The sequence below is a fragment of the Lampetra fluviatilis genome, chromosome 30 (assembly GCF_964198595.1).
Source record: "Lampetra fluviatilis chromosome 30, kcLamFluv1.1, whole genome shotgun sequence".
NCBI lineage: Eukaryota > Metazoa > Chordata > Hyperoartia > Petromyzontiformes > Petromyzontidae > Lampetra > Lampetra fluviatilis.
This window is the reverse complement of record NC_136304.1, coordinates 1,443,047-1,465,168: the sequence shown is the minus strand read 5'-3', so window position 1 is coordinate 1,465,168 and position 22,122 is coordinate 1,443,047. Positions and strand designations below refer to the sequence as shown.

General features: G+C 48.5%; 1 protein-coding gene across 4 annotated transcripts in view; it reads right to left on the bottom strand.

The window, feature by feature from the left end:
* Positions 1-19,298, bottom strand: part of LOC144943110 (kinesin-like protein KIF26A) — a 117,516-nt gene extending 98,218 nt beyond the window's left edge. For 3 of the 4 annotated variants that reach the window (XM_078870295.1, XM_078870297.1, XM_078870296.1), the window contains exons 1-2: positions 18,121-19,298; positions 12,561-12,788 (exon numbers count right to left, since the gene is read on the bottom strand). In XM_078870295.1, the coding sequence (XP_078726421.1) occupies positions 12,561-12,788; positions 18,121-18,183 (291 nt within the window). In that variant the 5' untranslated portion in view covers positions 18,184-19,298. The remainder of the gene's footprint in view (positions 1-12,560; positions 12,789-18,120) is intronic. The other variant, XM_078870298.1, reaches the window with a different exon arrangement.
* Positions 19,299-22,122: the final 2,824 nt, after the last annotated feature.

Sequence of the window (22,122 nt, the reverse complement as noted above, 5' to 3'; positions counted from 1 at the left end):
AGGCAGCTGTCACGCGCACCCGACTTTGCCACTGTGTGGACTCGTGTGTAAATCTGTCGGGCGCACCCCACAGGGCCCCGTCCGTCCTACCCTTCTTGTAACTTACCAACTCGATTAAATCGGCCACTTCGGCTCACCCGAACATTTGGTGCACACATCCACACTCTGCGAAGAAACGCTCAATAATCCCCTTTACAAACTTTCTCTACGGCTTTGTAACCAAATCTGCCACAAATACGTAAAAGAGTAAAAGGTAAAGGTGCTTTGCAGTTGCTGGCTCATGCCACTGCTGGTGGAAGCCAAGCCCCCTCTACATTGGCTATTCTGGCCGATTGACTGACTGTGGATTTAAGAAGCTTGCCACATCGTTTCAACCGCAGTGCCGGGAGATTGAACCGGCCAACGTCTGGATTGTAAGTCCAGAGTGCTGCTTAAGTTACTTTGCAATGGAACTCTTCGTCGAATTGTAACAGTACGGTGAATATGCTCCCCATCGCCTGTAGCCTGTGATAGAAAACTATCATCAGCCACAATGAGGGCCCTAAAAATGACTTCTAATAAGTAATCATTTGCCACGAAAACCATGTTTGTGCTGTGTTTCATTACCGTTGTCAGGCGGAGTTTATTTTTACGTCTGTGACAGCCCAATGTGCATTTAGTCACTCTGATTAAGAACAACACACACGTCGTAATTGGATCGGGTAACACGGTTTGGAAAGTTTCCATCCAGCGTGTCATTAGAATTACTTTCTGTGGCTATATTGGGCACATTTCCAAGTAATCCGGTGACCGGCAGTTTGTGCATGGCAATCATCAAGAGTCGAAAATAATCAATCCAGGCTTTTCCTTAGAAAAACACTCACAGAACCAACATAAAACTGTGGGAAAATGAGTCAACAAATGTATGAGATCAGTTTTTTTTTTAAACAACAGTCCAGGAACCAAGTCTCTTCAGCCCCCGCTGGAGTACCAACTCAAATCAATCATTATGAATGACAGTAAACTTAAAATATACTCTCGTAAGTAAATGAAAACAATGCAGTCTTAAAGAGACGCTAAATATGTCATGAGCAGACAAGACGACTAACATGAATGTGTTAAATATAGCAGGTACAAAATAAATAAATTTTCAAGCGTAATTAGAGAAAGGCGAATTTTATTTTGGACATGTAATGAGAAAACAAGAAAGAGAATATGTTTTGATTGGGGACATTTTAGGTACAAGAAGCCAGGGAAGATGGCGAATTACGTTACATAATCAATTTCAACAATTGGATGCAACTGGGAAAATCATATGCAAAGTTCTTGAATAATGCCTGCTAATTAACACTAAAACGTTAATTAGCACGTTGGGAAAACATCACTGTACTCTCTGGATTATAAGACACTGGAAACTTTAAAATGAAGGAAAAAAATAGGGCATCTCATAATCGGGAGAATGCAGGAATCTTTATTATTTAATTTACCTGCAATAAAAACATTTTGTAATCACACTTGAAATGGACACTTCAAATGCTACGGGCATCATTCACTCCTCGTATTTGGAGCAGTGAGGATGTGAGTTAACCATTCAGAGCTCATTTATAATTTCCTGGGACTCGATCTCGCTCGTGACATTTAATAATTTTGTAAATGAAACACGATGCGGACGCTGACAATGTTGACATTTTTGTACTGACCCCACACTACTGACATTAAGCCATTGGGCGTTCCATTCTCGTATTGAGAGCAGGGACGTTGCATCTCGGTGGATTCAATAGAAACGGGCACCAACCAAGGGTTTGGGGTATGGATTATCGGCACAAGGCACTACCACTGGAGTTTAAGGGTACTCTTAGCCATATTATTATTATTATATTATTGTACCCGATGTTCCTAAAATCCTACGAACAGCTTTTTGCTAACGAGATGCAAAAAACGTTGAGATGGATGTGACGCGCCAGAATAATTCCCCGAATGGCGTTCCAGACGGTTCCGACTGAAATTCAACACTGGCACCTAGAGCGAGATGTGCCAGGCTTGAAAGTCCTTCCGTCCCAAATGTGTTGAATCGCAGCAATTTGCCTTGTTCGTAATAGCACACAGAAAATATAAACAGCATTCGAAATGTCACATTAAGTGGTTTGGGTTTTGTCGGCTTCACTTTGCACATTTGCAATGCACCCCTGGCAATACGTAACCGGCCGTGTATGAAACGAGCATGCAATCAATAGCACTGCACCGGCTCTTTCATGGAGCCCCTACCTGTCCGTGCTTAAAATAAAATCTTCTCACACTTCTGCGATATCCGATATTGACCGGGTGATTGGGAGATAACGCGCCGCAAAGCGCTGCCAGCTGCTTGGGAGTATTTTGGGCAAACCGATGGGTGCGTGCGTGCGTGCGATCCAAACGACATCACACGCTGACGATGAATCAAAAACTTGCCGTGCCAGCAGCATCAATTTGCTTCGGCAAAAAAAAAATATGGTGCTGCTCCAATTTTTTATGTGCCAGATATAAAAAAGCAGCATTTGATAAACTACTTTCTGTCACATGACAGTTTTTATTTTCCTTCCTCTCCGTTATGCTTTCGTCAGGTGTTTTTCGGTCTTTTTCTTTACGGTTCATTCGCACATGTATGTTTGGATTTACAGCAAAACCTCTCATAGCTATGCCTATGTAGGTGGCACTATTGGGGAAGACCCTAATACCTCCATTTATCTGGGGAAAATAACTCGACTGATCTGCCTTCACCCGTGGATCATTGCAGACAATCGGATGAATTTTCCATGCGACTCCTATAAGTATATACAAAAAATTGGATAATTAATTGGCCGAACATAGTGTGTGCGCTGACCACTTATGGATCTCCTACCCACGGATATGGATCTAAATTTCCACACAACTCCTCATAGCCACAAAAACACCGCGCAGGTAATAATAATAGAGCAGTAGTTGCGAGTCAACTGGGGTTAATGGATACCAGGCGTCGTGGATGATAATGAGTCTCGCATGAGGGGAGTGTGCAGATCTTGCAAGTTTCACTCTGTACTCCAATCGTGTGACGAAAGAAAAATGCCGCTGGATTATAAGGGTCGTGGACGCCACAAGGGTACTATGCTCACGTTGCAGAAATATAAAACATGCGAACAACCTTACGTTATTTTACACACGAATGGACTGCAAAAATTGCATTTTTAAAATCAAACTACATTCTGTGCAAGCAACAAAACCAGATTATACACGAAGTGGGTCCAAACATTGTCATTGCAATTAAATGCATTTACCAATAATTATTTTGGAATTACTAGTGCTTGCTGATTCAACAACAAAAAACATTTTTAATAACCTAACTCTTGCACTAAATGTGTAGTAATGAGGGTAGAGTGTCCGTGACTGGCAGCAGCGCGATCCAGAGGGGGTTTCCTAGTGTATACAAAGCAGTCGGAAAATGTAAAAGGCGTGCAATTACTACATTCGCCTACATGCAGCAAAGTCCACCACCACCACTCCCAAGGACACACTTGTTCATAATTAGCTACGGGGCATACCGGGTTTTGCACGAGGGAGTTTTGTGACTATATTTAATTATTTTGGTTTACTACATGGATAAACTAAAACTAAACTATGTTTTTTTTTTACCAGGTATGGCCCACTTAAATATAGCTTTTTTTCAGAAGCGAAGTGACCTGGCCACAAATGATGGCCCAACGAAGTGGCTTATCACGTAGAAATGTATCGCAGTTAAATATTCTAAACGCATGTTGATTCTAAATGTGGATAGGAAAACTGGAGGATCCGGAGAGAAAGTCCCCACGAACATGGTGAGAGACACATGCAAACTCCAAATATACAGCAGGCGTCAGCGTCAGAATCGAACCCAGGCCCTCCTGGGATGATTTTGTTTAGCCAGTTTCACAGCTATTTAACGAGGAATATCTGTAATCACTGTAGTGCGTGAGCACAGCAAACAACAAAACAACAAAACAACAACAAAAAACGTCAAATAGTGAAAACGAGGACGAGGTTCTTAACGAATATCGCACAACTAATACATTTGACTGTCATAAACGAAACAGTGAAAGTGTAACTTGAAAAAAGGTAGGTACAGGTGCATATAAACGTTTTACTTTAGTCTAACAGTGACACAAAACACACACAAATGTTAAAAAAACACAGCGCAAAACTTGTGATGGCAAGAGCTGCCAGAAAACGTTCTGTACAGGTGCAAGTTTGCTCTGTATTTTGACTTGGAATCCAACGCCACACTCATTCCAACCCGCCCCACCCCTCTGCTCTCCACCCATGACTGACGTTCCCCGCCATCTCCAGCGTGGAACAGTCATCGTCGCTGGCCGGATTTTAGAACGCCGGTGCTGCAGGAGCACGGCACTGTACGAGCACAGCACTGCTGCAGCTGCAGCAGCAGCAGCAGCAAAGACCGAAAGAATAGATGAATTAGAGAAAAAAAATTGCGAGCCGTAGACTCGCAGACGGCAATTACGCGTGATGCCCTACAACGGAACAAAACGGGCGGACTTGGGAAAAGGCGGAACTGCCTGGAGCATTATTCAAAAGAAGCTAAAAAAAGAGGAGAGAGATGAACCTGATACGGGTGCAATTCACGAGAGTGCAATTCTGCCCGAGAGAAAGGGAGACCACCCAGGCCGAATCCCCAAGAGCCGGTGTGGCAGCCGTACCTGCCGCCGATGGGCCGAGATGCTACTTGATCAGCCCCGCAGAGGCGGACCTGGCACTGTCCTTCACTTTGAGTGGCAATAGACTGGCGATGCGCATTCCAAATGATTTGTGCAGTCAGATTTTGTTTTACCTTGCGCTGGGGGTGGGGTTCGCCCATGGCTCGACGATTGAATATCAGGAAATATGCTTCGCAGCGCTTTGAGATGTAACCGCGAGAGCGCCGCAGCTTAAAATCGCCGTGGCTGGGAGGGGGACCCAGCATTTCGGCGCATTTTTTCAGTGGGATTTTAATGAACCCTGTAAACTCCGAAGCACGCGGTTTGGCAGGCGTCTCCCTTTCTTTGAAAACTTGAACTTTCCACTTGTATACACAGATTACAAAAGAAATTGCGACTCCAAAAATGCATACAAAAAAAAGAATAATATAAAATACCAGGAATAAATACAACAATGGGGCCATCGGGTTTACTCCATTTTTTTTAACAGGCAGTGTGTGCGTGAAGAGCTTTCACAAAACAGTCGTGATGGAGACGTGCAGGCGTAGGACTCACGGAGCGTAAAGCCACCCAGAGCAGAAGGGCGGTGGCAGCGAGAGTAGAGGGGAAAGTACTGCCCCTGAAATCGCTCACGCCAGTGAGCGATTTCAGGGGGAGAAGAGGGGAGAGAGAGAGCCCCTCTCTTGGGTATTCTGGCCAGATGTCTTTTAAGAGGTACCACACCGCAAGTGACCTGTCGATCGACTAACTACAGTTGACCCACTTCTGGGTGAACAGGGGTGGGGGGGTGGTATTTACAAAAAACTTAACCATTAACTAAAACGCCAGGCCGGGAGATACGATCGAACCGGCAACCTCTGGATTGCAAGATGAGTCTGCTAATCATTACGCCACGGCAGTATCCTTATTGATGGAGAAATGTACCCACCTTAAATCTGAATTATTATTATTAGAGGAACACAAGCATTCAGTCTGAGTAAACTTTAAAATGTGGGCCCTGGGTAATGACGTGTTTGTAGAGTGTAGGATTGCCACAGTTTTCTGAGCATAGTCCTCTTGTTGAGTTTGCAGTACTAGGACATCTCTAAGTCTTCCAGGGATATTAGGAGGCCTGTTGTGTTGTCAGTTGTGTGATAATACACAACTCAGAATCATGCATTTGCAGCATATAGTTCTCCCTCTCTTTGTCGGAAGCCACGGTGGCAAACGTTCAATTACCTCGTCTGGTATACAGTAGGCCATGAGTTCGACCCTGACCCTGTATATTTGGAGCATGCATGTCCTCTCGGTGGTCGCGTGGATTTTTCTCCGCTTCCATCCGTTTTTCTCTCCACATTTAGAAACGTGTATTTAGAGTATTTGGCTGCTATAAATTTCCACGTGATAAGCCACTTCATTGAGCTATAATTTGTGGCCAGGTTGCTTATGAAAAATAGATATTTAGCTCAGTCGGCCTTATAAAAATAGTTTGCAAATAGTTTTTTTTTCTGCTAAATATTCTTCTTCCCATGATGAAACGTGGATGTTTGAACCCCAGGAGTTGGCAACCCTCGTGGAGAGGAGGCACAGGTGGGGTAGTTTTCCACAGGCTTCAGATATCAAGAGGGCCTCAGAAAAAGCCAAGCCAGGCCTCAGAAGGGGCCTAATTTTGCATATTGCCTGGGGGCGTCCAAAGACCTTTCGTGACCCTGCGTGTATGAAAGAAACTCATGGAGACTTAAAAGCCACACACTGCTCACTCTGTTGATGAGACACCGGTTGAGTATGTGAAGGGAAAATATACCGTTGTGATTGTCTAAAGGTTGCACAAAAAACAACAACAGAAATGCTTCGGCAGTGAAATCATAGTGCGGTAAACCACACACGCAGTGGTATTAACCGCCGAACACTCACTCGGCACAGGCGTCACTGTAATCCCGACAGGACGAGAGAGCCGGGCACTTTACAAAATCCCCACAACGAGCGGCGGCCATCAATGTCGAATCGACATCAACGTCGCCGCAACAAGACTTAGCCGCGCTTTCTGGAGAGCTTCTTGGCCACCTTTTGCCTCCGACTAGCACATTTGGCAACGTACGGTGTGAAAGAAGTTCAACACACACACACGTGGCCTGGCTATAAAATTCACCATGTAGCGTTTTACTCCGATGGTCTTCCAAGCGACCCCACGGTCACCGTTTACCCACCCACGGGATGGAATTCTTAAAGAGAACTTCTGCTACCCACAAGCATTTTAGACAGTGCATCAGTGCAGCCTGTGGCGAGTTCCCCAATTGGTCGCTGTAACCCCCCCCCTCCCCGTGTCACTTTGTCAGTCCAGATCAAAACTCGTTATCATGTTCCCTCTGCAGTATGAAGATTTAATTGTAAATGCGAACCACGGTCAAGGTCACAATCATGGCAATCAATAATAGGTTGCAATCATCATTAGGTAAAAAAGAAAGCTGTATTTAACAGTTTTGATACATTGAAACATCCCAGAATCACTTGTTAAAACGTTTGTGGAATGATTTCTTAGCTGTGGCCCACATAAAAAGAAAATGTTCAGATTACATTAATGGGCACATCACGTTAATGGGACATGGTGGTGTGCGTTGAAAAGTCTTCAGACTTTTGCATGTTTGCACAAATTAGCCGTTTTACAAAGTATCCCATTACATAATATATCAGGGGTCAGAGGGCAGATAACAATCGCTAAACAGAACACAACGGTCTACTTTGTTAACCCATTGGCCACCCAGGTGTGAGTATACATTTAAACCAAGAAAAAAAGCGATGTGAAATCAAGAAGGACTATCTTACTTTAGAATCAACCTCACGCGAGCTAACCCATACGGGGGTGAGCACAACTCCAATTTGCTGAACATGACGCGCGGCACAGTGGCCTGGTGCCGGCAAAGAAGTCGGTGCGAATTTCGCACGAAACTAACAATCGGTCGATTAATTTCATCGGACACACAGGATGCCCTGTAAAAATTCAACTGGCTCATTTTACCGATGAAATTGGAGCTCAATGCATCCCGTGCCAGGTGGCGTGTATGCTGTGAAAGGAGCATTTAATCAGCAGAAATGTTGCTTGAGGTTGGGTCACCAAAACACAAGTACTCCTCAACAGCTCTGCCCTCCGTCCCATGCTCTTGCGTCGCGAGTGGCTCACGTTGCAGCCATCATCAACATGCCCTCATTTCGTCAATCCTGGGGACCAGAACATTTCGCCAAATCTGCTCGGGCTCCCGCATTTAAGAGGCCCCCTCTCCTCCCACGTAATTGCCAAAAACAACAAATGTCGGCTCACCTTTCCGTGAGTTTCTGGAATATATCAACACAGAAGTAAGGTGGACCCCCCGTCAGTGGCTTCTGTTGGTTACTTCCCAAAAAAAACAATCTCAAACTCTGGCCAATTGCTGAGAGTAGCGACTATTACACACGATCGAGAGTGGTCGGGAAACAACTCAAACCCCTTCCATCAGAAAACCCACGGCATTGTTGAAATTGACTGTTCCTGTTCAACACAAATTGGACCCGTAGCATGCATGTTTTGCTTTTAGGGTGTGCAGCGAAAAGGGGGGGGGCACAAAACACAGAGCAACATCTCGTCATGATGTCTCGGCCCTCAAGTATGTGGCTGGAAACAGCTGCGGCTGCGCTTTCTTCCTCACAGCACCGAGCCCTCAATTACGCTGCCACCACCACCACCGCCACCACCACCACCACCGCCACCACCGCCACCACCACGCCGCAGCAGCAGCAGCAGTACGATAAGCACACCGTCTGCGGCTCCGTTGCTTTAATTCCTTTTCAGTCGAACCCCATAATATATAAAAACATAACGTAAAAAAACATATAATTCCCCCCCCCCTTCCCCCATAGTGAATTACCAGGAATGCGTTGAAGGCCGATTTATTAACCGCAGACATTTTATAGACAAGATTTATAATGAATAGTGCTCCACCTTGGTTTCATGCGAGGCACTGCCTTTAATGCTGTGGCTGAGAGAAGCAGATTGCTTGCACAATAGAGTGGGGGCTAAGTTAAATGTGTCCGACAGAATTTCAATGGCAGACACACACAGCTTAGGTTTATCCGAGAGGACGACTGCTTGCTTTTAGGGGCAACGTTCAAAACTCATCCCGTTATCATCTGTTTCTTACGCTGCATCTCTTCAAAAGGGTCTTTTTTGCTTTGCGTTGCCCCAACATTATGGAAAAACTGCATCTGGAAAATATTCAAAAGTTTGTGGCCTGCTTAACATTCATCATCGTCGTCATCTCATCACAAAGATATATATATAGTCTGTAGAGGGGTGTTCTTCAATATTTTCAGAGGGGGGGCACTTTCGCCTGTAAGACATCATCACACATTTTAAACCGTTGGGGTTTGACAGCAGCACGATGATGATGGGGGGGGGGGGGGTGGGGTGTCACTCTTTGTGTATTCTGGGGGGACGCATATCAGGGGCCCCACTAGAGGCCACCAACGGGCTGCCAGTGGCCCGTGGGCCTTGCAATGGAGAACACTGCTGCAGAGAGAGAGAAAAATATAACATTCATAGATACCCCACTAATTCTAACTACTCCACTGATTTCTAATTACCCCACTTCCTTAATTATGGAATGGTGATTGGATATTGTGTACTCGATGGCTCCATCATAGTGTTAAAAATATAACAATTTAAGAAGTGCACTGAGATTGGCGGGAGCAGTGGTGTTTTAGTGGGATATCTACAACTGAATCATCCTGCATGTAAAAAAAAAACATGGAAATTCAGATCATGGACCAAGAAACAAACATTTCGCCGGGGAATTTAAGCCGTGCGGGCTCCTGATTATGAACGTGTGCCATCGAGCACTCTGGGTGCCCTGTTTGGACCGAGAGACGCTTCCTGTACCATTCTGATATTTCATTACGATTTCTGAGACGCTTTTAAGATCAACGATATTGTATTATATCCTGAAAAGTAATCCCGTAGAGTTAGTGCACTGGCTATGCTTTGCCTGCAGGGCAATTTTGTCCCGATGTCTAGACACAATTGGGTCTTGCTCGGGATTCCAAGGAATGCTCGGAAGTCAAGTGAGAGCTCACTCCGTAGAGAAGGATAATGATGCCACATACTCGCCAAACACTGTATAACCAAACATAGCAATCATAATATATGTTAATACATAATTATACGGAACCCGTTTTGCAATACACTGCTGAATCACGGCCTCCACATTCCTTGTCAGAGACAGGGGTCGCTGCACCATACTTTACCACTCTGGTCAGGGCAGGTTGGTGAAGGCAGGTGAGCTCAGACCAGGTGCACACATCACTTCCCACTGATGTTCGTCACTTGAACTCAGGTGACCAGGTTCATGGCACAGCACACTAACAACTATGCCACCGATCGCTCCACCGTGTGAACATTTATCATCGCACAAATGATCACTGTCAATAAATATATCGTGACTATTATTACATTTCATAAACTGGTCAGGTGTGTGCCAGACAATTGTAACCCATGTCTGGGGAGTTGTCCATAGACTCGTCGGGGGTCAAAGTGGAAGTGCTCAATTGGTGGGAGAAGGTGTTACTCGCAGGGCTTCTGCAACATCGCACGAAAGACCGCAGGACTCAATCAAATTTCAAGTACATTTGGTATTGGCGCCATTCACGCAATGTAAGGCTGTCGTGAATACACAATATTTCAGAGACACATTCTGCAATAGTTTCACAGTAGAGGACAATCCATTCAGAACAATCATATTAGACAACGGCCCCACGGAACGTGATATCACAGAACTACTTCAGAGAGGAGCCCCTCAAGCAACCTCTTATTCAAACCATGGCTGTGTGTCGCGTGGAAGTCAACCTAATGTTGTTGTTGTTGTTGTGCAGCCATTGGTGACCAGACCATGAGATCACCGCTACACTTGAGACCCCGCTTTAATCACAGGTGGCTGAACATATTCACACCCAGATTATTAGCGGCACTGTCTCGATGCTTTGACTCCCCCACTCGAGCCAAAAGGGACATTTTACGGAGCACAGATGTGCGGCGGGGTGCGTCTACACGAGCGTGAGTTTAGACTCCACGCGACTTCCACGGACCGTTGACACGCCGGCGCGCCTGCAATGACACGTTCGGCAAGAACACTCGAGTCACGCGGAGCGTGATACGGGACGTTGTTGAATTCACCCAGTTTCATGAAGGGCGCGTTTGATGTTGTAAATGGAATGGTTACTCGAAAGCAGGATTTCCCAAGCTCCAGTCGGCGCTACTTGCAAGTTTACAAATTTACCCCCCCCCCCATCCAAATTAAGTCCTTCCACGCTGCACGCGCCTGATTATTTTTAAACAACTCCCATGTGATGCTCTGAGCAATTAAGCTGTCTGCTCTAATAGAGAGCCGATGCAGGTGCTGCATGTGTGTGTGCGCGCGCGCGCGTTTTGCACGTGATGCAAAGTGTTAATTGCTTGTCGCCTCGCGTGTGACGTGTTTAACAATCATCGGGCGCGTGCAGCGTGGAACACGTTGATTCGTATCTGAATGGGGAGCAAATTGTAGACGGGGACAGACGGGGCGTGCCGGGTTACGCTGGCAGGCGTTTGGGAAACTTTGCTCGAAGCGACTCGTTAAGTTTCTTGTGCGGTACTTCGCTGGCCAGCTGACGATAATATTTCACGGCATATTAACGGTATTAGATTACTGGACTTCAATTTGTTTGCAGCCCTTAACATTACCGTGCAGTGTGCAAATTCCATCACGGAGCGCCCGTCTTATTTTGTGTTTATTTGCAGAGTTTGCACCTCCGTTTAGCACGGTTGGCTACGTACGATGCGAAAGAAGTTCAACATACACACATACATGCATACAGAGAGTTACCAATATTCTTGCGCCATTAATACGAGCGTATAATAACAACATGAAAAATCTACGCAATTTTTCTAAGAGATAGCATTCAATGCCCTACCCCATTTTAAGGGTTTAAAGTGTTTCCTTTGAAGTCCTTCACTGTGTTACAGGCTGCCTTAGACTTAAGTCACAATTGAATGTTATCATTGGAATCCCATTTTTCACTGGGTGTGTGTGTGCGTGTGTAGATTGTGTTTACAGAAGGTCTATACCACTAACATAATTCTTTCTTCCTCTACGTTTATAATGAATCCAGGTTTTTTTTTGCGAGATGGAGCGATGAGGTCAGTTCAAGGGCGGTACTGAAACGGACCGCAGCAGCTCTGGCCCGTTTAGGGGGGTGACGGTATGGGGGAGGCCTTCATCCAGCAGTGGATAGACAATGGCTGATAACGAACTTTATTTACAACCAAAAATTCTCCCCTGTGAAGAGACGCGGAGAGACTGAAAAATACCGGCTTATGTGGCCGCGACGAAAACAATATTGAGGACAAAAATGACGTTCTGACTTCGCACCATTTCAAACAATTGCCGAAATTGAAAGTCCTGGTGAGGCTGGTGGGAGCTGTGACCCAACCCCACCCCCATCCCCACCTATTCCCTCCTTGCTTAAGGCTCAGCCCCGCATCTGAATTCTCATAGGCAAGTCAAACACTGCTGGTCAACAATAATTAACGCCGGTGACGATCACGCCATGAGCGTCAGAGATTATTCTCATACATTCAGAGAGAGACAGAGAGAGCGAAATCAGAAGGCGGATCGTTCTGTTTCAAAGTTTAATTAACGCTTATTTACCATCGACCGTGTCGTGCCCCGGCTGCTTACAGGACAACTGTGAAAAAACATAGCTTCATAGCTCATCGGATTCCCCCAGTATAACATCAATATTCCGATTTTGAGTTTCGTTCGAACCCGCAACACCCCACAAGCCACTTTTTTTAACAAGGTCCACGCACACGCTGCAGGGGTCACGGGCTGGGCTGACCTTGGCGGGCGAGGCGAGCTTCCTCCGCGGCTCCCCCTGGCGCGAGCCGCACGCGGCGCACCAGGCGGGGGGGGGCCCCCCCACCCTGGCCTCCTCGCCGGCCCACGCTCCGGCCCCCGGCACGGCACCGGCCCCCTCCGGCGTCGGCCTCCTGAGGCCGCTGCGATCATCCGGGGAGGCGGCGGCGGCGGCGGCCTTCGCGTGGGGCTGGCTGCCATCCGACGACGCCTGTTTGTCCGCGTGCGGCGAAAGTTTGATCAAATTAATATTTAGAAAGGTCAAGCCGCAGCCACGTCTCCTTATTAACATGGTTGTACGTTTCGATTTAAAGCTTTCGTGACTGCAAGGATTCATATTCTTGATTATTTCGGTAAAGTCACGTAGAAGGGAAATAATAAAATAAAAATATAAAACAATTTATTTTTTATTTTTTATTTCCCTTCTACGTGACTTTACCAAAAGAACTAAGAATATGGTTGTCCGTGTCCCACGCTGCTGCCGTTGCTTTACGGCGCCTTGAGATGCGGCTGCATTTAGACGCCGCTCCATAAATGCAAGTTGTCTCGTCAGAAAATGACCCAGCTCGCAACAACAGCAACAACAAACTAAGAAGTGACAGGTACAGGTGCAGCCCTGCAATGGCTTGGCATCGCCACTGCTGGTGGAAGATCCTCCACTAGAGGGCGCTCGGGAGCCTCCACTCAAGGCTAACTTGGCCTACTCTTCCACGCTGGTCAGACGTCTTGGAAGAGGTGGGAGAGACCACGCTTTAAGAAACTTGCCAGCCGTTTCAGCTGCCATGCAGCAAGATTGACATATTTCATTACTTCACCGAAATTACACGAATTAATTTCTGCGTGCCGAAGAAATGCCTCGCGACACGGTAGCACAATAGCTTGGGCTCGTTCAATCCCACACCGCCTCATTGGGAATGTAATTACAGTGAAACGTCTGTTATCTGTGGTGATTTGGGGAGTTGCGATTGGTGGAAGCTATTACCCACGATTATCCATGGAAATTGTCTATGACCAAAGCATTAGATATGTGCCCGGTCCCATCTGACCTCAAAAGCTAAGCAGAGTTGAGCCGAGGTAATGCTGTGATGGGTCACCACGACCATGCACAATACCAGGTTCTATGGGCATCGTGGGCAGAGGAATGCATGGAACCCTCACAACCGACATGGCCTAGGAGACCTTCGTCCAATAGTGAATTGACAACCAGGCTGCTCATGTACATCCAAGGAAATTACTTTTGTTATAAAGCATAGTCATCCACATATAACGGAAAATAGGATGACATTTCTGTCACTTATAGGCGACTCTTCTTACATGCAGAAAGGCACGGATAATATTATAAATGTTCGCGTTCCATGAGACCATGTCATGCGTTACCCATCCACACACAACCGCAGAGAACAGGAATAATCGATGCACAGAACACAGGAGTGAATGCAAATCAATAATCACACGGGCATCAGCAGTAGCAGGCAGTATTTGGGCTTGAGTTACACGTTGGAGTAAGCAATCTCATATCTTAGTGGCTGTTTAAGTTGTCCCACAAGTGTCCAGTCGACTTGCTGTGGGAGTGCACACAATGCATATCTCAGCTGGGTAATCGGGGGTAAAGTGGAATTTTGGGCCAATCATTTCCAGCGACAGTGCTGGTGTAACCGGAATTCATGGCACCTGGCGACGAACCGCAATCGATAAAATGGGTGGGTGTGCGTTGTGAGATGATCACTGCAGCCCTCATGTCGCGTGGCACCCGGTGAACCAAATGTTGTTCTCCCCACACACACCCCAGCAGACTCACAGCGACATCACCGTGACACCACCGTGACATCACACATACATACATACATCACCCTGACATCACACCTACATCACCACCACATCATACATACATCACACTGACAACACACCTACATCACCACCACATCACACCTACATCACACTGACATCACACCTACATCACCACCACATCATACATACATCACTGCGATATCACATCTACATCACCACCACATCATACATACATCACACTGACATCACACCTACATCACCACCACAACATACATACATCACACTGACATCACACCTACATCACCACCACATCATATATACATCACACTGACATCACACCTACATCACCACCACATCACACCTAAATCATACTGACATCACACCTACATCACCACCACATCATACATACATCACTGCGACATCACACAGACGTCGCATGCCTGCTGGTGCTCCCCTCTCCAAGTTCGCACTAAAAGACGGCACTCAAGGATTTTCCGGAAACACACAAATGAATAAATGGCGTTCGGGCTGGTTGAACAACTACGCGCCTGCTGTGCTAATTGCCATTAATTGGAGGAAGCGCCCCCACCCTTGGAAGGAATTAATCGAGTTTATTTATTTATTTATTTGAGCGAAACACACAATCACCACCCAGGACATGTGCGCGCGCGTGCTCGTCTCTCTTCCTGGCGTGGCCCGTCTCCTCGTGGCCGCAGGAGGCAACCAACAACCGCTCTGGCATGGCCATCGTCGCCCTCTCGTTTCTATCGCCAAGTCTCGCTCTCGAGGGCTCTGGGGAATGAGAGGACGGAGAAACGCTCCCGAAGCGAGCCGCGCAGAGACGCCGCAATTAATTGCAAATTAACAGCGCTCGTGTCTTCTGCGTGCAACAATTAAAGCCGGACTCGACATTTCGAGCAGTGCCATTTATCAAGTTACGCTGCGGTTCAAGGCCTCTTCCAATCGCTCTGACTCACAATAGACTTCCAGGTAAATTAGGAATCAATTGCTAGTTCGCCAAATACATTTGTATATTGCATCAGCAAGCTTCAACGTGCTATTTACCGGTTTTAGGGTCAGACTCCACGCAGACGAATCAATTGGTTCATTGATAATCGATAGCATTGCATCGATGAATCCAATGCTGGATGAAGGCATCTATGTGCATTTTGTTTTTGGGGATTCTTTGAACATACTTCGCCATGCAGGTCATTGAGGGTTGGTGAAAAGGGGGGTAGGTGAGGGAGGAGGTGGTGGGGTAGGTGAGGGGATAGATGAGGGGGTAGGTGAGGGGGTAGGTGAGGGGGTAGGTGAGATAGTAGGTGAGGGAGGAGGTGGTGGGGTAGGTGAGGGGATAGATGAGGGGGTAGGTGAGGGGGTAGGTGAGGGGGTAGGTGAGGGGGTAGGTGAGATAGTAGGTGAGGGAGGAGGTGAGGGGGTAGGTGGTTGGGTAGGTGGTGGGGTAGGTGAGGGGGTAGGTGAGGGGGTAGGTGAGGTAGTAGGTGAGGGAGGAGGTGGTGGGGTAGGTGAGGGGGTAGGTGAGCGGGTAGGTGAGGAGGTAGGTGAGGTAGTAGGTGTGGGGGTAGGTGAGGTAGTAGGTGTGGGGGTAGGTAAGGGGGTAGGTGAGGGGGTTGGTGAGGTGGTAGGTGAGGGGGTAGGTGAGCGTATAGGTGAGGGGGTAGGTGGTGGGGGGGTAGGTGGTGGTGGGGGGGGCAGGAAATGCTTCATTCGCCACTGATGTTGGCCATGGCGGGGAATGGATCTCGGGTTGCTGTGTGGAGCGGTGGCTCGGAGTTTTAGAGAGTTAGGGAAGACCGTGCCCGATAAGTGAAACCATTCAACCTCCAGAACCAAACGCTACCTCTTGTTTTGTAATGTCCGTGTATTCCTAGACACTGCGTGCCAAACATCAGCTCAGGAGCCCTTTCGAGAGCGTCACGAGCATGTGCCTCACTTGGTGGCAATCAGCGGGGCGAAATGTAAAAGGGGCGAATCTGCAACTGCTTGCTCACGCCACTGTTGGCAGAAGGGGCCTCCCACAAGACGAGCTCAAGACGGGCCCCTCTGGATGGTATTTGGCCTACTCTTCCACACTGGCCCAAGGTCTTGTAATAGGTGGGAGTTACCCACACTTTACCCCACCGCACGCGAACTATGATGCACCCTCATTTATGTTGCTGGGTATACAGAGGGTGGGGGAGGTGGGGTGGAGTATTTCAGGGAGAGAAAAAATCCAATTGTTTCAATTGCCGCGCGGAAAGATCGAATAGGTTTGACTAAGGACGGCGCGAAAGAAGTTCAACATATATCTGAATCGCAAGTCCATGTGCGGTGATCGTTACCCGAGATGAACCGATGAATAATTTAATGGGACCGCATAGAACTCTGGGAGATTCAACAAACGCTCGGGAATTGAAATCTGTCCTGGGCGCATTCGCATTCGACTGCTCAGGAATGCTTCGCGCGTCCGCGCAGCGGCTGGGAAACAGCAGCCGCCCTCTCTGGACGGAGCCCCGCATAGACCACGCGCTCGTCATACCCGGGTGTGACGAGGCACCCCATCCGCACTCTCGCCACAGAGCGCTCTCAACAACAGAGGACACCGAACAAGTAGCTGTGCGCGATGACCGCTTCGGATGTGGCCGTGCTCCGTGCCCAAATAACAGCAAAAAACACGAAACAAAATTAAACGCGTACAGGAGGCGACGTTTCACGCCAATGCCTTCCCACTATGTGACCCTATTATCGTTTCCCTTTTAGCGCAGTGTTCTATGGGCTAAAGTGTTGCTTTGTGCAGGATATAACCAATTGGATTGCTTCACATAACACGGTGGACTCCAACTGCTTACAAGGTTGAACCGTTCCTGTCCTCTCGCTATGGCTGTTGAAGCGTGTGCTCACAACATCACTTGGGCCGATCCGGAAGATTTATTTCATTTTCACGTGAGATAGGATGATGAGCGAGAGGGAAGAAGAGCGGCGTAAAGATGATGATATTTTTTTTATTACATTCAAACGGACCCTCACATCGCTGCATACGACAGAGTGTACACGTATCCCCTAGCGATGTCGTCGGGCTTCGTTCGCTGACATTCAATCGTAAAAAAAACTGCTTCAGGACGTCTTCGGCAATAACGGAGATACCATGGAGTGTCGTAGCCACCACACACACACAGCGCAAGGCCCCAACGGCACGGGCAGGCGACGTTGCACAGCGAACGCCGCTGTGGACTGCACAAGCGCCGTTCAGAGAGCGCCTTCCTTGCCAATGAGCGGCGCGCACACAACACAACGGCCGTGAAGACTCATCATGGCAATCGACAGTCACCGACCCACATCGCCGAGACGAATCGCTGGCGAACCCTCTACGAGAGCGGCTCTCGAGTGATCCCTCTGGTAGGCGCCCTACCGCCACCAGTGGGGCGAGCGAGCAATTGCAGCGCTGCGCCTTTACGTTGTCCTCGTTCGGGGAGCGGTGGCGCAGTGGTCAGCGGAGTGCATTAAGAACCAGCCTAGCCCGAGCCAAGGCGAACATCAATGTGACCGTGATATCTTAATCGGTACCCACCGCTTCACCCCTTCATCAACCCGCACGGACAAGCGTGGTGAAGTATAGTCAGCCAAACACCGTCGACGAGCAACACGGCGGGAGGCACCCTTCATCCAGGAGTGGATTCACGCAAGGGCTGTGCATTGAATTGCTTTTCGTTTGCCGCATGTGGAGTGCGCGCCGTGAAATGCGAACACAAACTTACCACCGGTTTCCTCGTCTCCGATGCGTACTGCGTCCCGTCTCTGTTCACCGACACGGATTTCATCGTCTTGTCTTGGGGTTACGGTTTAAAAAAAAAGAAAATTGTCTCGGTTGCCTTCTCGATGCGATTATAAACCCCTCCAGAAGCCGCCACGCGCCCCGTGTGTGCAGGCTATAGACGCAGCATCGCCCCTGCCAGCATCGCCCCTGGCAGCAGCGCGTGTGGCGCGCGTGTTCTCTACGTGTGATCTATCGCCACTGTGTAGATGACGACAATAACAGACCTCCTCGCTCCGTTTCACGGACGAGAAGTGCACGTGGAGCAGCAGCACCGCCTTCGAGTCACCGCGCAGCGAGCAGCATGCTCAAGTGCACAGGCGCGTGCTAGTGTACGTGCACACGTGTGCCTGCCTCTCCGTGTCCGCGCGTGTGTGTGAATGGTGATGATGGTTAAAGGTCCAGGTCTTTTGCGCCTCTTCGTCCGTGCGCAGGAGGCGACTGCAAGAGAAGGTCCCTCCCGGAGCGTGGGCGACGGCGCACACTCATCCAAGCTGCGCTCAATTCGCAAAATATTGAAACGACGAGAAAATGAACAAATATTGAGCAGCTGACTTGTCAGAAGAGGAGGGGTGGGGGGTAAAACAAGATAAAGCGCCGCCCCCAAGGCGCGGTCCGGCGGGCGGTGACTCGCCTTGATCGCCACGCAGCGAGCCGAGGAGCTGCCCCGCACGATCTGCGCCCTACGCTTGCCTGCAGGAGCGGCGACGCGGCGCTACTGAGCGCACCATTCCGCCCGCAGAACACCGCGGCGGTCACTAAGCCACCCTGGCGTGGCTTTGCCGCTCGCTTAAACTATTACGCCATACGCAGAGAGAGAGCGAGCGAGCGAGCGACAGAGAGAGAGTGTGCGCTGGAATCGGAGCAATTCCCAAGTCCTTAAAAAAAACCTCACGGAATGAGTCGATCAGGTATGCACGCGCGCGTATCGGTACGTATCTCTCTCTCTACACAAGCGTCCTACAGCCCGACTCTAGAGCAGCACAGCGCCACACGCTGTACCCGCGCTGACGCGCCGCCACGAACTTGAATGGCCGAGCGCGCAACATCGCACAGCCGCAGCCACCGCACGCCTCACGGCCATCACGTTTGTGTCCCGGCGCGAGTCCTACACAGGCACCGCCTCGCGTGCGATGGCTTGGGGGGAGGAGTGGGGGAGTAAGGCAGGAATGGGGAGGACTGGGGCGGTGGGGTGGAGGAGGAGGGGGAGGTGGGAGTTAGGTGCTGGACGCGGTGGCGGTGGGGGCGGCCCTGCTATAGGGAAGGATGCGTGAGCGAGTGGCTGGGTAGGTGGGTGTGGTGGTGGGTGACGCGAGTCGTGGCCGTGGTGGTGTCGTTGTTGTTGTTGGGGAGAGGAGGAAGCGGGGGGGGGGATGGAAAGTCTCATGCACACGGCCGCGGCGTGGAGTCCACGCCAAACAAACAATAGCCCGCGGCGCAGCCACGAGGCGTCGCGAGTAGCGCCTGTGGCGCACACGGCTCTTTACGCATTTCGTGATCACGCAGTCCGCAGCGTCTGCTGATGCACAAGCGTCTCCCTGTGCAGGCCAATGCCACACTGATGCCACCACATCTCGCCAGCACTTCGCTCCTCGCTGTTGCACAATGGGCACCCGAAATCACAAGCACCGCTCCTCGTGTCTCAACGCCACAACAATCTGGATCTCAGTCTTCGCCTTGGTGGTTGACCTCTGGGTGTCCACTGGAACGTCTGCATCGGTAACCTGGCCTCACGCACGCTGCACGTGTGGGCCTCCCATGGCAACCTCCTCGGCATTGATTCTGATCCTCCACATGAAGTCGCACGTGAACCTCGGCTGATTCAATTGTTGTCGAGCGACCTCTGTTCATTGATGCGTACCTCCAGCAATGCATTACTGCGGGGTTTATTTTTCACAAGTGTGCAATTTATCAGAATTGACCCACCAGTCGCACGTCAAGCTAATTAAATACGAGCATTATAAATGTTCTTTACTTACCCATTAAAAAAGCCTCACTGAGTGTCGAGATTTTTTTTTCGGGAGAGTCCGACTCAATTTGCATTCTCGGCAAATTTCAGTGATGAGTGAAACCGTAGAGCCCGGAGAGAAACCTAACCAAGCATACACGACGTGGTAAAGCTTTACACGTTAAAGCACACATAGAATCAAGCATCCATCGGCTGAACCGCCAATTCCCGGACACCTTGAAGCCCAAGTGTAGAACACCTCCTGCCATATCCAGGCGGCCTCCCCACCCAAATGCTGGCCAGGCCCGGCCGCGCTTGGCTTCCGAGATCTGACGAGCGTGAGCTCATTTGACATTCATCTTCTTGGTTCTTTCGGTAAAGTCACGTAGAAGGGAAGTAATAAAATAATAAAAATAAAACATAATAAAATCAAATAATTCTCACGACGTTTCGGCTACAACGACGTTTCGGCTACAACGCAAGCAGCCGTCTTCACCTGAAGACGGCTGCTTGCGTTGTAGCCGAAACGTCGTGAGAATTATTTGATTTTATTATGTTTTATTTTTATTATTTTATTACTTCCCTTCTACGTGACTTTACCGAAAGAACCAAGAAGATGAATCCCTGCAGTCACGAAAGCTTTAAATCGAAACATTTGGCATTATTGAGTGGACATTGATTGCTAATTATATATCCGTGTTCTTTCGTGGTGGCACCAAGCGGTTATTAATGAGAACGGCCTGAGTGTGTTACGGAGCGCCGAGCGTAGCACAAGATTAGTTTGCAACAAAATCAATTATTATCAAAAACCGCTTCAATATAAATAGGTCCTTGAATTATGGTCTTAATTATGAGTTATGACTTAGTTTGGGAGAAGAATATCAATGTACAGTCCTGTTGTCAGCCCACTGTTGTGTGAAGAACATGCCCACGCCGCATCGGTCTTACTGGGTTTGGCCATACTTCACCACGCTGGTTAGGGGCTGTGTGAGCACGAACGGTTCAGACATCACTCGCCACTGAAGAGAGTCGTGATCGGGAATCGAAGGTCGCCGGGTTCGTAGTGCAATGTGCTAATCACTGCGCCACCACTCCAACGCGTGAATACGCACACGGGAATTGAAGCTCATGCTATACAGCATTTACTAACAAATACTGTATACCATACCCAGTTGCTCCCCATTGCAAAACACGAATTGAAATTACTAAGCTTTTCAGTGCAGGACCCAAATTTAAGAGAATCTTGAGAGTCTTGGAACTCACTGAGGCTTTCATGTGTAAATGCAAGGCGTTATTATTTTGTATATAAGGTACTTATTCAAAAAATGACACGTACCTATAGTAACGTGCAATTTCAACAAATGCCGAGGACAAAGCCACATGGAATGCGCCCGATCTGGATAGATTTCAGAAGCTAAGCGGGCTTCGAGACTGGTTCGTGCAGTGCTTGGATGAGGGTGAGTCACCACCAAACCCCTTTGTCGTGAGTTGTGAAGACGTGGGGCGCTGCTGCGAGATGGCCAGAAGATGGCAGTGCTGAGTGCCACCTCGAATACGTGCCGACATTTCTCCGCGTGCTGCGTTTAATTACAAAGTGAAGCCACCCAGTCATGGTTATTGGTCAAGCACCCCGATGCAGCAGAAACCCACGTGAAGAAAAACAAAACAAGACGCAGAGTAAGGCTGTCGAGGGTAAGCAATCGCCATTATTTTTTGTGATTTTTTTTATATTCAAAACAATCGACCGCAGAGAACGCTCTGCAATGCTGTGTAGAGTATGCGGAGAAATTGTCTGGCTCATGTTGCTTTGCATTGAATGCGATGTGCATCATGTGGGGTCGGTGGGTAACATCATTGCGGAACACGCTGAATGTCATGGCCACGAGACTCCAGATTGAGTTGCCTTACATCGTAGGGAAGGTTAAGAATGACCTCCAGATGTGCGTTTCGTGACGTACGCCCACGTTTTTGTAAGTGGGAGAGCGCGCGATGATCCAC